Source organism: Hyperoodon ampullatus (assembly GCF_949752795.1).
Source record: "Hyperoodon ampullatus genome assembly, chromosome: 3".
Taxonomy (NCBI): Eukaryota; Metazoa; Chordata; class Mammalia; order Artiodactyla; family Ziphiidae; genus Hyperoodon; species Hyperoodon ampullatus.
Window position 1 is genome coordinate 62,722,126 of NC_136916.1, and position 17,502 is coordinate 62,739,627.

At 56.2% G+C, this 17,502-nt stretch overlaps 1 protein-coding gene across 1 annotated transcript in view; it reads right to left on the reverse strand.

Moving 5' to 3' along the window:
- HCN4 (hyperpolarization activated cyclic nucleotide gated potassium channel 4) overlaps positions 1 to 16,902 on the reverse strand; it is a gene marked incomplete at both ends in the record, with an annotated part of 40,561 nt that extends 23,659 nt beyond the window's left edge. Inside the window, one exon of the mRNA XM_079699880.1 lies at positions 16,118 to 16,902. Within this exon, the coding sequence (XP_079556006.1) occupies positions 16,118 to 16,902 (785 nt within the window). The remainder of the gene's footprint in view (positions 1 to 16,117) is intronic.
- Positions 16,903 to 17,502: the final 600 nt, after the last annotated feature.

A 17,502-nucleotide genomic window follows, 5' to 3' on the forward strand; every position in this document is an offset into this window, starting at 1 on the left:
TCTGCTCCAGACACACTCAGCAGCTTTCAGTGCCCCAGACACACCGCACTTCCCTTCTCCTCTGGGCTTTCCTACATACTCTCATCTGCCTGGAGCTCTCCTCCCCACCCCTGCTCACCCCAGGCCACTTGGTTCAGAGGAGCCGTCACTTCTCCTGGGAGGCCATCTTTTTATTTTTATTTTTTTTGTGGTACGCGGGCCTCTCACTGTTGTGGCCTCTCCCGTTGCGGAGCACGGGCTCCGGACGCACAGGCTCAGCGGCCATGGCTCACGGGCCCAGACGCTCCGCGGCATGTGGGATCTTCCCGGACCGGGGCACGAACCCGTGTCCCCTGCATCGGCAGGCGGACTCTCAACCACTGCGTCACCAGGGAAGCCCGGGAGGCCATCTTTGTCTCCTAGGAAATCTGGCTAGGTGCCCCTTGTTTGTGCTGCCCTAGCATAGTGTTTGTCACACTATGATGGAATTGCATGTTTGTCTATCCTGTGGCCACTTGACTCTCTGAACTTGGCACAGTGCTTTTTATGAGGTAGGTCCAAAAACAAAGGAATGGGTGGAAATATGGGAATGGATGGAAGAGTGAATAAATGAATGATTGAATGAATCCCTTGGGAGCCAAAGGCTGAGTGGCAGGTGGCCCAGGAGAAGATACACAAAATGGACAGCCCTCTGACACCCCTTCCCACAAGGCTTTCACAGGCCTCCGATGATCAGGGAGGAATTTATCCCATCCGAACACCCAAGGCACGAAGACTCCCAGCAACATCCACTAGCAAATGGCCCCCACCTGGTGAAGATGATGGTGGGAAAGCCACAGAGAAGGAGGGAGGAGTTGGAAGGGGGCGGGGCGGGGGAGGTAAATGAACAAGAGGCCAGGAGAAACATGGGGTTGGGGTTCTGACACAGTGGGGTGACAGGGGGCTGGTGGGGGGACACTGAGGCTACAGATGTCAACAGAGGCCATGACTGTATTTCCAGCCTGACCAGCACAGGCCGACGGTGACACAACACACTAAGCCCCCTCTGTTACAGTCATGCCCCCTCTCTGGGGACTTTGAGGATTCTCCCTTCTCTCCAATAGGCTTGGCCCAGAGATCCAGGAGGTGGGGGGGAGGGGAGGGCAGGAGGCAGCTCCACTTCTCCCCTAGAATCTCCCGACATCGTCCCCACCTGGTCGACCCAGGATGAGTCTCATCTCCCCAAACCTGCTGTGTGCTCCCCAAGAGCAGAAATGACTTCTCTTCCTTTTCCAAGATGTAAACGCAGAGCTGGGCCCGTAGGGGGAGGAGTGGGGCTCCTCAGCAAAATTGTCTTATTGTTAAATAAACAGGTGGATTTTTAAAGGCTGCTGGGGGGAGGGGTGGTGGAGACTGGCAAAAATAAATAAAAAAGAATACACTAAGATGTTAACATTGATATTTCTAAGTAGTGGGATTACACGTGATTTTTGTTTTCTCCATTACACCTTTATATTCTAAATTCCCCATAATGGGCAAATATTACCTTTTAATCAGAAAAATAAATCCACCAGTAACCACCGACCAGTGTCCCATGCTGTAAAGAGTCTTCTAACATGTGTCAGGGGAGAGACACACGGGTCCCCGGGGAACTCCCAGGCGGCCCGTGTAGACAAAGGTGCTGTCCGAGGCGAGGCCAGGAAGAGCAGATTTCCCGCAGGTGCTTAAGGAGGAGACAGAGGGAGGCCATTTGAAGGGCAGGTGTAATAGGCAAAGGAGACCACGTGCCTGCCCACAAAACCCACGTGGGAACGCACACACGTGGGCCACCTTCCTTGCCTTCCCTCCCTCACAATCAATAAAGCTGCTGGGAAGCGTCAACGAGCCCCTCCCCGTCCCTGCGCGTCCAGGGTCTCCTTCATCTTTCTCGGAGGCAGCGCTGCGGCCCCGCCCCCTCCCCACGCTCCACCCACCCGAGGGGGGCGGGGCGCAGGAGTCTGGCATTTTAGCCTCCCCGCCCCCTCACGCTGGAAAGCGCTGTCCTCCACCGCCCTCCGCTCGCACCTCTGAGGGGAATAAACGCCCACCCTCCCCTCACTGCTCCTCCCCGACCCTGGGCTCTCCCCGCTACAGCGGATGAATGGCTGTCTGCCTCCCACCCCCGCCTGGCCAGTAGGGCTCTATTTTTAACCCACCTCAAAAATCTCTGACTCAGAATCACGGTGCTCCCAGGTAGCTGCTCCCTCGGCCGCCTAAAGCGGCCTCCCAAACAGATTCAGAGCCAAGGGCATCTAGTTAGCGCTGGGTTTATGGGTGGCTGGTTGGGATTTGGGCGAATCTTTAGGTTCTCACTTTTCTATAAGGATGACCTATTACCGGAACAACAAAATTTGGTTTTGTTTCTGTTTTTGAAGACCCAAACAAAATGACCCTTTACCCCTGCCTCTTCCCTGGTCAGTCACCGTCCTGGGCTGAGGCCCTGGTCCCTCATTCCCCAAGGAAAAGGTGAGCTGGGTGAGAGCTGGAACTGCCAGAATCTTCCCTTCCCCTTCTGTGATCTTTCGGTCATGTAGCACAGTGCTTCTTCAAACTGTAATCTGCACACAAATCACCGGGGGATCTTAACCAAGATGCAGACTCGGATTCTCTGGGTGTGGGGTGAGGGCTGACACCTGTATTGCTAACAGGCTCCCAGGTGATGTTGAGGCTGCTGGTCCAGGGACCACACTTGGAGTAGCTAAGCTGTAGCAGACAGTACAGTGGTTAAGCACTCTAGTGTTTGAACACCTGGCTGTGTGGCCTTGGACAAATCACTTAACCTCTCTGACATCTGTTTTCTTTTCTTTCACTCCCCATTTTCTTTTATTTATACAAAACAATTGTTTTAAATATAATTTAAAATATATATATATATAATATATAAAATATATAATTTAAAACCCCCTCCAAGCACCGGTGTCTGTCTCTGGTTTCCACCACCACTTCCCCCCACACACCCGCTCATGGACACAGCTTGGGGGTACTTGGAGGGGCAGGGAAATGTCTGGGGGTTGTGACGTGACCAAGGCACTGTTCTGGAAACAGACACAATGATGGGTCCCTGTTTCAATTTGGGCAAAGGAGGCGATATTGAAACCCTCTAACACAAAAAGTTATGACAGGGATGAAAGGAAAAACAGAAACAAAGAAAGGGAAGGAAAAATAAGATCAAAAATAAAACCCAAAAACCTTCAATATGAAGGCAGCAGATGGGGGAGGGGCACTTACAAGGGAAAACCGAGTTCGGAAGAGACAGCGGCATCCAAGTCCATTGATTTTGTCACTGGGCCATGATGCCCCTTCCCGCTCCCGAGCTCACAGGCTAGTCCCCCCTTCTCTTTGGTCTGCAGAGCCGCCACCCTTCAAGGTGAGGAGGGGCACCTGGGGGCTCTAATTGGGGATCAGAGGGAGGCCGTGGGGATTGTGCCCAACCACCCGGGGATGTTGGCAGAATCCACACACTTATTTTCCTCTAGTCACACCCAATCCCGAGGGAAGGGCTCCCACATCCTCAGTTTGGGGTTCCCTGCCTGGGGAGCATGTGATTTCTACAATCCCACATGGCAGAATCTCCAAATCCCTTCTCTCCAAATTGCCAGCTCCCCACCCCCATGGTTCAAAGTGCAATCCAGTGGGGCACAGGGATGGGAGCCTTCAATCTGTTTTCTCATGTACAAAATGAGTACATTAATCCCACCCCACAGGATTCTGAGAGAATTCAGTGAGATAATAATATGCTACACAATGCAAATACTCAGTACATACTGGCTGTTATCATCATTATTATTATTCTTGTAACCACTAAGATGCAGGTCCTGGTCTGAGGACTATGGGGATCCAGAAGTGTGTGGACTGGTCCCACGTCAAGGAGCCCACGGTCTTGGGGGGTGGGGGGCAGCATGGCTTGTTGGGCACAAAAGCCCCAAAGAGAAGGGGGCCTGAGAGTGCCCACTGGTCAGGAAGGTTGGCGTTGTGGTTGCAGGAAGGAGGTCCCTGCTACACAGCAAAAGGAAGCTAGGCCAGGGACCCGAGTGTCTTGGGTTCTACCCATCTCAGTCTCTTAACTTGCTGTGTGCCCTTGAACAATGCCCTGCCTCTCACAATCCCTGCCTCAGTGTCCCCATTGGTACAATGAGAGGATGGAGCCAGACAATCTCTAAAGACACGCCGATTCCATGGATCTCTGCAGTGCAGAGGCTAAAGAGGCCAGCCAAGGGCAGCTGGCCAGTTGGAAAGCTTGCTGAGAGAAGAGTGCACATCTCAGAAAACCAAGACACTCCCTCCCCCAACCCAATGCTGATCTGAAGAAAAGATGGGGCCATCTTGAATGCCAGACTGAGTAGTCAGGACTCTTCTGGGGACGTGGGGATCCATGAAGGCTGCGGAGGAAGAGCTCCTCAGGGAAAGGATCGTTAACTGCACCTTCTCAATGGCACAGCTGAGCACAGGCCTGGCCATAAGGAGCACCAAGACGTCAACCCATTGCTTCTCCCATGGTCTTAGGCTTTCTCTGGAGACCCTAAATCTGTGCACTCACAGAGACACACTAGCATAAGTGTACACACACACACACACACACACATCAAACTATACAGCAGAGGTCACCTGCTCTATAGCTGCCCGGAACTGCCAGGATGCTGTGTTCCCTCAGGCTAGTGGCCTAACCTCTCTGAGCTTCACTCAGCTGACAAGACTATTGGGGAAAATTGTGGAGGGGACCAGCAATTGGAGAACTTCTCCACCTGGGCTTTTAAGAAACAAAAAAGGCTCAAACACAGCTCTCCCGACTTAGGAGAATGAAGCAAAAATGGACTCTTGCTGTGGAGTAGCAGGTGAGCACAAGCTCGGGGGAAATGAGGTGGGAGAGCTCACCTGCTGCTGCGGGAAGGGCGCGCTCCTGTGAGGGAGGAAACAGGATGCATTTGGGGCAGAACTCCCTGAGGCCAAGCAGCACTGGTGCTGCACAGGGCTAATGAGGACACCAGGGGAGGGCTGTCCCATAGAAGGTGGCTAAATATTGACTCTGGGAGGGTCTCTACGTGGCCCTCTTGTTAGGCTGTGGGTCTCCTGGGAGTGCCTGGGCTCTGGGGACATGAGCTGGACAGGACTCCGCCTTCCCCCCAAGAAAACACAGTCTGACAAGGACATTAAGCAAGGGGCACGTTCCCTGGGGTCCCTCCAGCCCCAGAGTTTTATGGTTCTCTTTGCTAACAACCTGCGAGGAAGAAAAGGGAATGACTCCCTGGGGAGGCCCATCATGAATGGCTTGGATGTATTTCACTCCCAGGCTCTGGGGAGCACTGAAGGGCTATGGTGAATGCAGTGCAGTCAGAGAACCGCAGACTGTTAGCGCAGAAGGGGCCCTACGGGTGCCAGCTCATTGGCTCCTAAAGTGACAGAAGCAGAATCACCTGGGTGCTCCCCAAGCTTATATCCACCCGGGGCCTCACCCACGGACACCCAGGCATCCATAATTGCATAAAGCTCCCAGGTGACTCTACAGCCACCAATTTTGGATTTGGGGTCATGCTAAAACCCAATCTCTGGTCCCATTTTCAGATGAGGAGAGAAAGGCCAGGGTGGTGAGGGCTCAGCTCAGCCCACAGAGCTGGATGAGGCAGAACCAAGTCTTCAACTGGCCTCTTACTCCCAGCCAGCCCCCTCAGCTCTGTCAGCAGAAGCTTCAGCACAACATGGCAGGAGGATGACTCCCCAGAGCCTCTGGGACAGGATGGACAGCTTGCCACATTTCCTTCCCCTGCCAATTCCGAAGGTGATGGTCCTGCTGGTCTTCCCCTTGGACTCTTCCAACCATAGTTGTCCAGTGTGACCTGTGGTCTCCATGGATCTGAACTCTTCCAAGGCCAGGTTGGAGCTTCCAGGAGGGGACAGTGGCCCCCTACAAGAGGTGGCTGGGATGAGGGAGTGGGTTGGGGCCTTTGCCCAGGGAACAAAGAAAAGAAAGCCTGATCTCCACTCCCACAGGGGTTAATGGGTTACAGCATAAGCACACAACATGCTAGGGAGCCCCCCACCCTGAGCCCCAGGATAGGGGCTGGCAGAAACTCTGCAGAAAGAGGCCAGGAGTTAAGGAATCCCCCACCCACTCTGGGAGCACGGGGGCCCCGTAAATCCAAGATCACGGCTGGATGGGCCTCGGCAGAGTCTCAGGAATGAGGGAGGGAGAGAGATTCCCATCAGCTCTACTTGTCAGCGGTGCTGTCCCTGCCCTGCTGGCTCAATGTGTACTAATGGGGTCAGGATTACGGGTTCAATACCTATTTGGCCAATTAGCTTTGCTCCCTTCTCAGCCTCAGACTGAGCCCTGACTCTGGACACTGAGAAAGGAAAGGACTTTGCTGAGGTCACACTGCAGAAGAGGATGAGGGTCAGGAGGGTAAACTCAGTGTGGGAGGGGTGGTCAGTTACAAGCTGGGAACGCTGGGATGAGAGGCCCAGGGCTCCAGGCTGGGTCAGCCCCGATATTGCATGAGGACAGGCCACAGCTGCAGAGTCTCCCCTGCTGGACCAAGTTTCTCCTAAAAGTTGCCAGTGGCATTGATGAGACCTGAGGGTGAGGGTCTTTCCTGTCCCTGGGGAAGGGGATAAGTGCCCCGTATCATATCTGACAGTTTGTAGGTGGGAGAAGCCCACGGCTGGGTTTGGCGTCAAGTGGTCAGGGACTCGGGTTAATCGTTCACAGGGGCTGCTCCAGCCTGCGATGGGGAACCACAGGGTAATTACTTCTGGGCTCCAGGCCACACACTCGGTGACATTATTGCAGTGGTAACACCTGCCTTCTGGGCCTAGGATGGCAGAAGAAGGAAGTCTTCTCAGAGGTTTTACAGCTGGGGCCAGGGCTTGGGAGAGCTCCCCTGGGCTTCAAGGACCCAGGGTGAGAGGCCAGAGACGCATACAAACACATGCAAACACACACACACACACACACACACACACACACACACATACTCAGGCAGCATCAGGGGCAAGACCGGGGGCTGTGGGGTCAGAGTCCTCAAGGGCAAAGCTTAAGGAGTGCAGGTCCAAAACGGCAGGTTCTGAGCAATCTGAGTAATCCTCACTGTCTGCCAACACCCACCCAAGCCAGGCAGCTCAAGCTCCCAGACACTCGCCTCTAAGAAAGTGTGCAGAATGATTCTCTCTCTCCTTCAGATCCAGCTCAGCTCTGCTTCCTCCAGAAGCCTTCCCTGACCATCAGTCCAAACTGGTCTACCTCTTGTCGGCCCTCCCCCTAATCAGACTGGGGGACCCTAAGAGGAGCTGAAGTCGTACTCTCCTCTTTGCCAGGTGGGGAGTGACCCCCATCATAATGGGTGAAAACAGTCTTGGAATGCAGTGTCTGGTCTCCCAGAGGGCATGACCTCCCTTAGCTTGCCCCTCCCCAAGCCCAGAAGATAATGTATTAGCCAGCCCCGTATTATGTATTAATTTCTGAAAGCCTCGTTCGTGCAGACATAACACATCCACCCACACGGGTAAATGCTTAGACAGACACAAAATCATCAGCAGCCAATTATCAGGCCCCCACAGCTGCGGTGAGCAGACTGGAGGCCCCACTGCTTGCTCCGCAATTTGTGGGAGCCCAGAGCTGGGGGAGCAATGGGGAGTAGAGAGTCCCTCTACCAAGCCAGCACACCTCTCTGCCCAGCCCCGAGTGCCACTCTGCAGGAGCCACGAGCTGGCTGCCTGGCTGGAAAGACAGACACAGCCCCAAACAATAAGAGACCAGAGCAGGGCAGGAGTGGTCATGTGTGAGATTTGGTGGCTCTGGCGTTGGTAGCGGTGGCACCGCTGCATATTTACAATTTGTACTTTACCTCCCCGAGAAGACCAAAGGCAGCTGGCTGGGATGCTAAGAGGTATAGGAACTCAGGGAGCTTAAAGGAAGGGAGGGCTTCCTGGGTGGGGGGCATAGGATGGAGTGGGCAACATGCCCACCCTGCCCCCAGCCCTGGTGCCTCAGGGAGGCACTGGGCTTGGCTCAAAGCTTTTGTTCAAGGGCTCCAGTTCCTGACCTCAGACCAAGGCCTTATCTTGGTCCCAGGCTGAACCCCGATCCTGAGCATAGACTGAGTCTCGGCCCTGGACACACACTGAGCCCTAAACCAGAGACTGACTCCACTTCCTTACTTCTCTGATACATGTAATGAACAGACCACATGACCACCTACTCCTCTGGTGGAGAGAACACAGATACCACTGACTATTTGTTCCCTTCCCCTTTAAACCCCAAACACTCCTATCGAGGAACAGGTGTGTCAATGGCATCTGGATGTGGCTCCAAAATCCCGAAGCTCTCCATGCCAGCCAGGACATGCCGCGGTGTCAGAGGAGCAGGTGGACAAGCATCCTGATCCGGATCCCCAGGAGCAGCAGCCCCAGAGTTGGGGGTTAGGACAGGCATGTCTCAGCCTCCAGATGCTGCATTTTCAGGCACGGAAAGACTCCCTTCTCATTGATGAGCTTAAATTAAGACGGGACCCTGAAAATACCTAACACTTCAAAATTCAGGCATGGGGCTGGGAAGACAAGAAAAAGCTCCAGGGGTGAGACCATTCAGGAGAAGCCTTCTCTGGACCCCTCTGGCTGGGGGTGGAGTAGACTGTGGAGCCTGAAGACCTTTGAGCCGTATGTTACATAACCTGCTTGGGATCTGGTTTCACCTCTGACTTGGACTTACTCTCTGACCTTCGGCCAGTCGCCTTCCCTCTCCGGTGCTCCGCTCCCCGTGTATAAAATACAGGCTTTAGGCCAGGAGCTCTGCCAAGCCCTGTCCAGATCTGGTATTCTGAGACCTGTTAAATTTCCCGTGCCCGCTGAGCCCCTCCACACAGATAATATGTGTCCAGCATTATCTGCAATGTTTTCACTTTCAGGAGAATGTTTTCTTGAACTACTTTGGTAATTTAGCTTTTAAAAGCTAACACACACACACACACACACACATAAGAAAGAAAGAAAGAAAAGAAAGAAGGAACAGAGAGAAAGGACAAGTATGAGTTTTGAGTCCTAGAGAACAGGTTCAAATTCCAGTTCTGGTGCTTCATAGCTGTGTGATTTCGGGCAAATCTTTTTGTTTGTTTGTTTTTTCCCATCAGAGCCTCAGTTTCCTTATCTGTAAACTGGGGATAATAGAACCTATTTTTCAAGCCACTATGAAGAATAAATAAAACATAAGAAAAGAAGCTCCTAGAACAGTCTGGCATATGGTAATGGTTCATAAATGGTGGTTATTGATCTGTGAATCCACTTGGCTTTAGTCTCTATTGGTTTGAGCCACTGTTTGGTTTCATCACTTAGAAGCCTAAGGGGTCAGGCAGCTAAATGTGCAGGTGTGGCATGGCCAGAGACCACAGGGACAGGTGGGGACTGTGGGCAACTGGAGAGCAAAAGCCAGTTTAAAGCCTCTAGTGTGCTCCAGCTCCCTGCTGCGGGTGGCACTGTGGGGCCAGAGCTGCCAGAGTTTCCAATTTTTCAAGAGAAGCTAGAAAGCCAAATTTTTGTCTTACATCTTTCCGTTTTAAACATTGCCTCAGACTTGTCATGACACACTATGCTGGCCAAACAGAACACATCTGGGTACTGTATTTGGTCCACAGGATGCTGCTTAGCAACCTCTGGTGTAAGTACTGCTGTCCCATCTTGAGTGCCCTCGGTGACGGGGAGCTCACCACCTCTCTGTGCTGCCTCCCACCTCTGCTCTGGGCAGGTGCTGATGATAGAGAGTGTCTCTGAGTGGCCTCTTAGGCTCTGGGATCGCAGATTTCCAGGGCCCTGGCAATGCTTTCTCAGTAAAGCCTGGCTGGCAGAGAACATCCTCTCTGAAGCCAAGGCAGTGCCCCTGCCCTCCCCACAGCCCGCTCTGGCTGGGAAATGTGGATTCTTCAACATCCCCTGGGCCCAAGCAGGACTGCCTGGCTGGCCTCCGTAGCCCTTCTATTAATTAGCGACTGGAAACAGCAGCTTTGTGAGAGCCCTTGAGCCAAGAGGTGTGTGTGTGCTGGAGCTGGCTGCCTCCTCAGTTACATGACAAGTCCCCCCAGGGACTGGGGCTGGACCTTCTGCTCTGGGTGAACTCCCCCGCGGTGGCCAGTGTTGTGGCAGGCACAAGGGCCACTCAGGCTGCTATGACACTTGTCAGCCCTGTCATCTATATGTAGACTGGTGCCTTCCAGGCTGGGCAGGGGCAGAGAGAAGTGACAGGCAAGTCCAGCCCACACGGGGGCTGCTAGGCATAGTCTGGGCTGGGGGAGGGGGCATTAAGATTCACACACCTCCCCCTCCCCACCACAACCTCAAGGTGCTAAGGTGGCTGCTCCCGCTGGATGCCTCTGTCCTCCTCCCAGCCAGCCACTGTCAGAGCCCCCTCACACCAGCTCTCCTGCCCAGCCCCTCTGGACTCTCTCACTGACAACATCTGTTCCTTCCCAGAAATCTCAGTGCAGCACAGCAGTCACTGCACTCCCTGCCACTTCTCCAGCCGGCCGCCCCTCTGGCCCTTTGAATGGGAGAGAAGCTGTGAAAGCAGTGGGACAGGATGCATTGAGGGCCCTCTGGCCCCCTGGCCTCTTCCTGCTCACCCCACCGCAACAGCCAGCATCCAGGACCGGCAGGGTCCAAGCAACATAGCGGGAAGGGAGGAAGGCCGACTCCCCCGAGTTTGCACTGACCTCTGTGGCTGAGAGCCGCTCACCCCAGTTCACAGGACTCACCCTGCCGTGATTTTGCTAGAGGCCGAGAGGAGGAGGCAGAGTCTCTGGCCTCCAGCAACTCAGTCAGGGAGCCCAGGCTAAGCGTGGAACACATGGTCTGAACCTCAGTACTCCAAGCATGGTTCTGGGCTGGGCACCAGCAGCATCACCTGGGCACTTATAGGAATGCAGAATCTCAGACCCCACCCCTGACCTAATGAGTCAGAATCTGTATTTTAACAGATCCCCAGGTGAGCTGGATGACATGACACTGTGAGAAACACTGCATTGTAACAAACACAGAGCTCCATCCTAATGCCATGCAATGGGCAGGGATGGAGAGATGGACAATGGTGGCTGCAGTGGCCTGAGAGGGCATCCCAGAAGACCCGGGGGCCCTAAAGCATGGGAGAGGAGGACACATGGAAGGCAGACAGCCCAGCACTGTGTAAGACAGGCCACTTGACAGCCCAAAGCCTCATGGCTCACAGCAGCTAGGGGAACAAATGGAGCAGGGCTGGGCAGGGGAGAGGCCCCCCAGCCTCATCATGCAGTGTCCAGACCAGGAACTGAAGCCTTGCAACGGGGAGAACGTGGAGCCCAGGGCTTTCCACCCAGGCAATGTAAGGGTCCTGGCCCGCTGGCCCCATCGGGTTTCTGTGCACCTGGCATCCCAGGAGCACCTCGGCCCCGAGCCGGATGCCGGCCTTCGCAGCACATCCTTCACCTGCTCCAGTCTTAGCAGGTTGAGCACATCCTCATCACTGGAGAATCCCGCTGCCCACTGTGCCAGCTGACAGCACCGCCCAGGCAGCTCACCTTGCAATTCCCCTCTGCACCAAGGCGCCCTTCCCCCTCCACTAGCACCACAGGGGCCTGCAGCACCTTTTTGGCCTGGCTTTTCACACTGATAGCAGAAGCGCATTCCAGGGCAATGCCCCCAGGAAGGCCCCAGAACCCCCCAGACCCAGAGCCGGCTGCTGCCTTCTTCCTCCTCACCACCTACCTGAACAGCCCCTCCCATGGTTGAAAGGGAAAGAGATGGGCATGGCACCGAGGAAACAGAAAAGTGACGAGTCCCCCAGCAGAGCACCTTTCCTTCTCCAGGCATCTAACTCTGCCCCCGTTTTCATTTCCATCTTGCAGGCAATGGGAAGCCCAAGCCTCAGACTACGGAGCCCCAGGGAAGGCTCTGGGAGGCTAGCACCTGCCCCTCCCAGGCCAGGACTCTCTTCTGGGATAGCCCAGAGTGGGGTTCACAACCTAGATGGCTTTCAACTTAGGGGTTCCACGGACGCCAGAAATTGAGTGTCATATTGAGTGTGTCTGGATACGTGTATCTTTCTGGATAGAGACTCTAGAGTTTCCAGCAGGTTCTCAGTTAGTTTTCTGGCGCAGATTCAGAACCACTGGCCTGCGCCAAGGTCAGAAGCCCGTCTGGTCTGCTCAGAACTAAGGGAAGGGAGCAGTGAGCGCAGGGCGGTGGTTCACGACTGCATCACTGGTCTCTGACAGTACACCTCACCTCCACCAGATGACCACAGTTGTCTGACATGGCCATAGGCAACAGGATTCCCATTTTTCTAGATGGTAAAACTGAGGCTCAGAGAAGGCCCATAACCCAAGCAGGGCCCCATAGCAGACAGAGCTGGGGAGTGATGTGAGGTGGGCAACGTCAGTGCCTGGGGTCACGGGCCAGCACAGGAAGTTAGTTTTAGGCCAACCCTGGGACCAACCGAGCCACTGGCCCAGTTTCCATGATTTCAGAGGAGCCCAGCTGCTTCTGTCCCCAAGTAAAGGACCCTCTAGGGCCCTCTGTTTCCTTCCCTTTCTCACAGCTTCCGAAGGCTCAGGCTAGGAAAGGGAAGGGGGAGAGGGATAAGCAGGGTCAAGCTCCTGCCTGCTTCCACTCTCAAGGCCAAGCTAGAGTTTGGGGCACAGGAGTAGCCCTAGAGCTGACATCCCACAGAGGGACTTTCCTGCCAGCCCCTATGTCCACCCCACAGCCCCAAGATACCTGCTCAGACACCTAGATGTCACATACCCCGAACAAACCCCTGAGCCTGATGCTTGAAAGCCTGACCAGCTTCTGGGAACAAAACCTGATACATCTTCACTGGGGGTCCCCACTCCTTTTCTCTCCTCTTAGAAAATCAAGATCACACAGATACTATTTTTTATTTGTTCCAGGTTCCCATCACCAAGCTCGGCTTCTAGGACATGCCTCATGTGGAAGGAAGGACCCACCCTGGACCAAAGAGCCCAACCAGCCTTGGGCAGGAGCCTGGGGACCAATATCCTGACGGGCTGCACGTTCTGGTCTCTTCCCTTACCAAACCCTAGATACAGGTTCAAAAGGCAAATGTGGAGTGGAAGGGGAGGGGAGGCCAGACAAGCTCATGAGCCTGGAGGAGCCATGGGGGTAGCCAGGGCATGGCGTGTGTGCATCACGGGGGTGGTGAGGAGAAGCAGAGGCAGCCAAGAAAAGTCTATTATATACGTGGTCCAAGTTACGTGGGTCCCTCAGAGTGTAGCCCAGTCCAGCACTTGGAAAAGGCACCCAACCTTCCCCTCCCCAAGAACAGGAGATGCCAGAAGCAATCCATGACAGCAAGCCCTGAACTCCAAACCACAAACTCAATCTATCATAGTTCGCTGGCGATTCTTTTTTTTTTTTTTTTTTTTTTTTGCGGTACGCGGGCCTCTCCCGTTGTGGAGCACAGCCTCCGGACGCGCAGGCTCAGTGGCCATGGCTCACGGGCCTAGCCGCTCCGCGGCATGTGGGATCCTCCCGGACCAGGGCACGAACCCGCGTCCCCTGCATTGGCAGGCGGACTCTCAACTACTGTGCCACCAGGGAAGCCCACTGGCGAGTCTTTATTAAACCAGTTCTGTTGGATCAATGCTTCCTGCCCATGAAAATGATGAAGAAATCCTCAACTGGCCTGAGCAATGCTTGCAGAAGCTTTTGTGAAGCCCGAGCTGGACGGTGGGGATTGGCTCCACATAGAGGCCAAAGGCTAGTGTCTGAAACTTGAGGGACTAAGCCTTAGGGTGCTGGGTTGGCTGGGGGGAGGGGAAGGCGGGGAGGTGAGGCTGGGTTGAGTTGGTGGGTTTTCTAAGCTTAGAAGACTTGGCCAAGTCCTTGCCTCTTTGACCTTGTGAAGATGAGACCAGCTGTTTTGGCCTAGAGGCATGACCACAACCCCTCCACACACACACAGACAGTCTTTCTTGGATTTCTTCTCTTACACCTCACCCAGCATCAGGCTGCACACAGAAGGTGTATGCTTCCAGCTACCAGTTCCTGTTGCTTGTTGCACAAATCCATATTCAAAGCCCAGCTTGACCCTTTTTCTGTTGCCCGTTTATCAATGCTGCTGCAGCCACACCTCCCTATCCCTACCACTCTCCCCTCTGCCATGTCCCGGGTGGCCTGCAGTTAGTAGGAGATTCTGCAGCAAGGGGACTGCAGATAGACATGCCAAAATAGGCAGAGTAAGATCAGGAAGGTGGGAGAGGTTCCCATAGATGCAATCAGCCGGGCCCCAGCCCTTCGCCGTCCAGGGTAAGGGGCAACTGGGAGGGCAAGGGCCAGTACCCAGAAGGTGCTTGATCGATGCCTGTTGTCGATGGAAGCTAGGCATGCCTGGGATTGGCCTCTTGCAGCCTCCCACCCCAGGCAACGAGGTTGGTGGTGAGAACCCTGAACAGAGGCTTTCAGACAACAAAGCCAGAGGGGAGCTGAGTGAAGGAAGGGAGGTTGATATTGACATGGCCTACCTGCCATCACAACCAGGGAGTTCAGAGAGAGGAGGAGCCCAGGGCACCCCCAGGGGGTGCAGGAGACAACAGCACCTGCCCACTCCTCCCTAGCTCAGGCTGGGATCCTCAGGTCCTAGTACTGACCAGAGGGGAGGTCACACTTTAGGAACCTGGCACTGGGAACCAGCCACAGTTCCTCATGAGAGGGTCTCACATCGGCTCACACAACTTGAGGACTGTGGCTGTCTGTTTAGTCTGTCCTCTGGTCCCCCTATGCCCTCTGGGAATGGGAACCCTGGATATTAGGGTTAGGCAGAGCAATCCGTCAAAAAAGGAAAAGGTAGGGGCCCTCCGTTCACCACCTATTTTAAGCCCTTGAGTGTTGCCTGACTGGTCATTCCCAGCACCAGAAATCTCTCTCATTGGATGGAAAACGGCTTTACTCTCATTACAAACCTAGCTTCCCTGAAGTTTGCAAAGAGGGCTCTGGGTTGGCAAAATGCTCATTTATATTGGCAGACAAGCAGGGTAGGCAGGGAAGAGAGCTAAATAGGGGGCAGGGCCCAGAGAGAGAGAGAGGATCAATCAAACCCAGCTCAAAAGCATAAACATTTTTCAGACCCTCACTTCAATCCTGTGTATCAGGAAAGCCCAGAGAGGCATTGAGGAACCCCAAGATCTCGATTAGGGTAGAGGCATCCCTGATCCCAACTTCAGAAGCAATCACCAATATCTCTTTTTGCACAGATACCCCCACAGGCCCCGAGTGGCATCTGCTCTTCAGTGGCATCTGACTCAGGTGATGAGGAGGGGGTGGGGTCCCTCTCCCTGACTGGCAGTCACACCATTTGTTTGGGGACCCACCACTGACCCATGAAAGACCTAGCAGCTGCTGGAGCTTGGGCTGCTGGGGTGAGGATGGGGCACAGGACGGGCTTAGGGTCACAGGGCAACTGCTCATCAGTCAGGACACGAGGCATCTTCACTGACCACTACAAGCAAGGTCATGCTCTCCTGCTAGTCTGGATGCCAGCTGACCAGGGTGCCTGCTCCTGGCCCACTACTTGGCATGAGGGGCTGGGCCCAGGGTTAAGGTGGGTGCAGAAGGCTTTTATCCTGGACTTCAGTCCTCCAGGAGCTCAGCTCTCCCTCCCCAGCTGCAGCTTCCCAGGACACCTGAAGGCAGATATTAATGCCTGGGGGCAGCGCCCAAGGAGCTGGCCCAGCTGCCAAAAGGTCTGTCTCTCTTCGGCGCCCTGCTCTGCAGGCTTAAAGACCTGGAGCAGCCTTTAGAATGTCCCCCCTGACTCTGCAGCCCAAAAGAGGGAGGTGGAATGTGGGGCTTAAGGTGGTAAAGCATCATCTTGGCTGCGGGCAGGGCTAGGCCAGGCTCAGAACACCTTTTCATCTTGCCTCTAATGCGGCCCAGACCCGGAGAGGACGAGGTTGGGAGGCCTGAGCACAGAGGAAAGTTCTCAGAGCGGTGCAAGAGGAAGTCTGGGGGTGTCTCAGAGCCTAGAGGCGCCCCAAGCTCCCAGCGCGAGGAAGGAAAGTTAACTCCGGCTGAGAGGCAGGGCCGAGAGAGAGGAAGCATGCCTGCGACCGCTCAGGCAATCCACAGTACCATCGCCGGGCCCCCTTACCTGAAGTCGCTGTAGGGGTGGATAATCCAAAACCCGGCCGACTTAACCCTCTCCTGCTCGCGCTCCACCGCCTTCTGGCTGCCGAACATCCTCAGGGAGAATTTGTTGACCCCGGGCTGGAGCATGGCCCCGAACTGGCGCTGCATGAAGCCGGCCTGGCCCAGGCGCACCTCGGCCTCAGGGAGGATCTGGTCGCCGGCGGCCGCACCTCCCTCCACTTTGATCGCGGTGTCCACCGAGGGCTGCTCGCAGGAGGCGGGGACCGGCTGCGGCGGCTGCTGGGGCGGCGGCGGCGAGGCTGCGGGCTGTGCCGAGGCGCCAGAGCGCTCGGTCTCGGCCGCCAGGCCCGGGGGCGTCCTGTCCTCACCGGGGGACGCGTCGCCCTCGGCGATGAGCCGCCGCTCTTCCGCGGAGTCATGCAGGTGCCCGTGACTGCTGCCGCCCCCCGCTCCGGCACCGCCGCCGCCCCGGCTGCCCAGCGATGCCAGGCTCCCGCGGAAGCGCCTGCAGTCGCCGTTAGTGCTAGACTTGCCCGCGCCGCGGGTCGACCCCTCGCTGTCTGCCGCCCCGAGGGCCGCACCCCGGGGCTCCGTGCCGCCCGCGGCCGCCGAGGGCGAGGGCGAAGGCAGCGGCCGCAGCCGGATGCTCCTGCGGCTGGGGTCCTGGCGACCCCCAGCCCCCTCCTCCTCGGCGTCCTCTTCTTCGTCCATGATCCACGCCTTAGCCCCCACCTGCTGCGGAAGGCTGTAGAGTCTCTTGCGCATGGACGGCGGCAGCTTGTCCATGGCTCCAGGGGCCGGGGGCAGGGGCGCGGGTGCGGCGCCGCGGACCGGCTGCAGGTCCGCCCGCCCGTCAGTCCGCCCGCGGGGACGTGTCCTTCGCCGCCGGCGCCGAGCCGCCTCAGGCGCCCATGCTGGGCAGGTTGCTTGCAGCGGGGAGGCTCCCAGTCCGGCTCCGGGTCCCGGTGCTCGCCGCGCTGCGCCTCCTCCCGGGCCGGGCTGGGCGCGGGGACCCCGCTCTCTCTCGCTCCCTCCCTCCCTCCCGCGGTCAGGGGCGCGGCGCGAGGCCCGGCTCCAGGCGCCCCGCCCCCGCGGGGAACAATGGGCGCGGGTTGAAGCGGCGCTGCGGCCGCGGCGCTCGGAAAACCGCTCCGGAGCGCAGAGCGCAAGACCAGCACTCCTCTGGGGCGTGTGTCCCGCGGGCAGGCGGGCTGTTCGTCTGTCCCGCCGCCCAGGCTTTGTGGCCAGTCACTCGCGAGCTCGCCTCGCTTCCTCTGGCCAAGCCCGGCCGGCCCGTCCCGGGGCTCCCGCTGCAGCCGAGCGGAGCCCAGCGGCCCGCCGGGCTTACATCAGCGGCCGCCTCCCCCGGAGCGCCCTCCGGCAGCG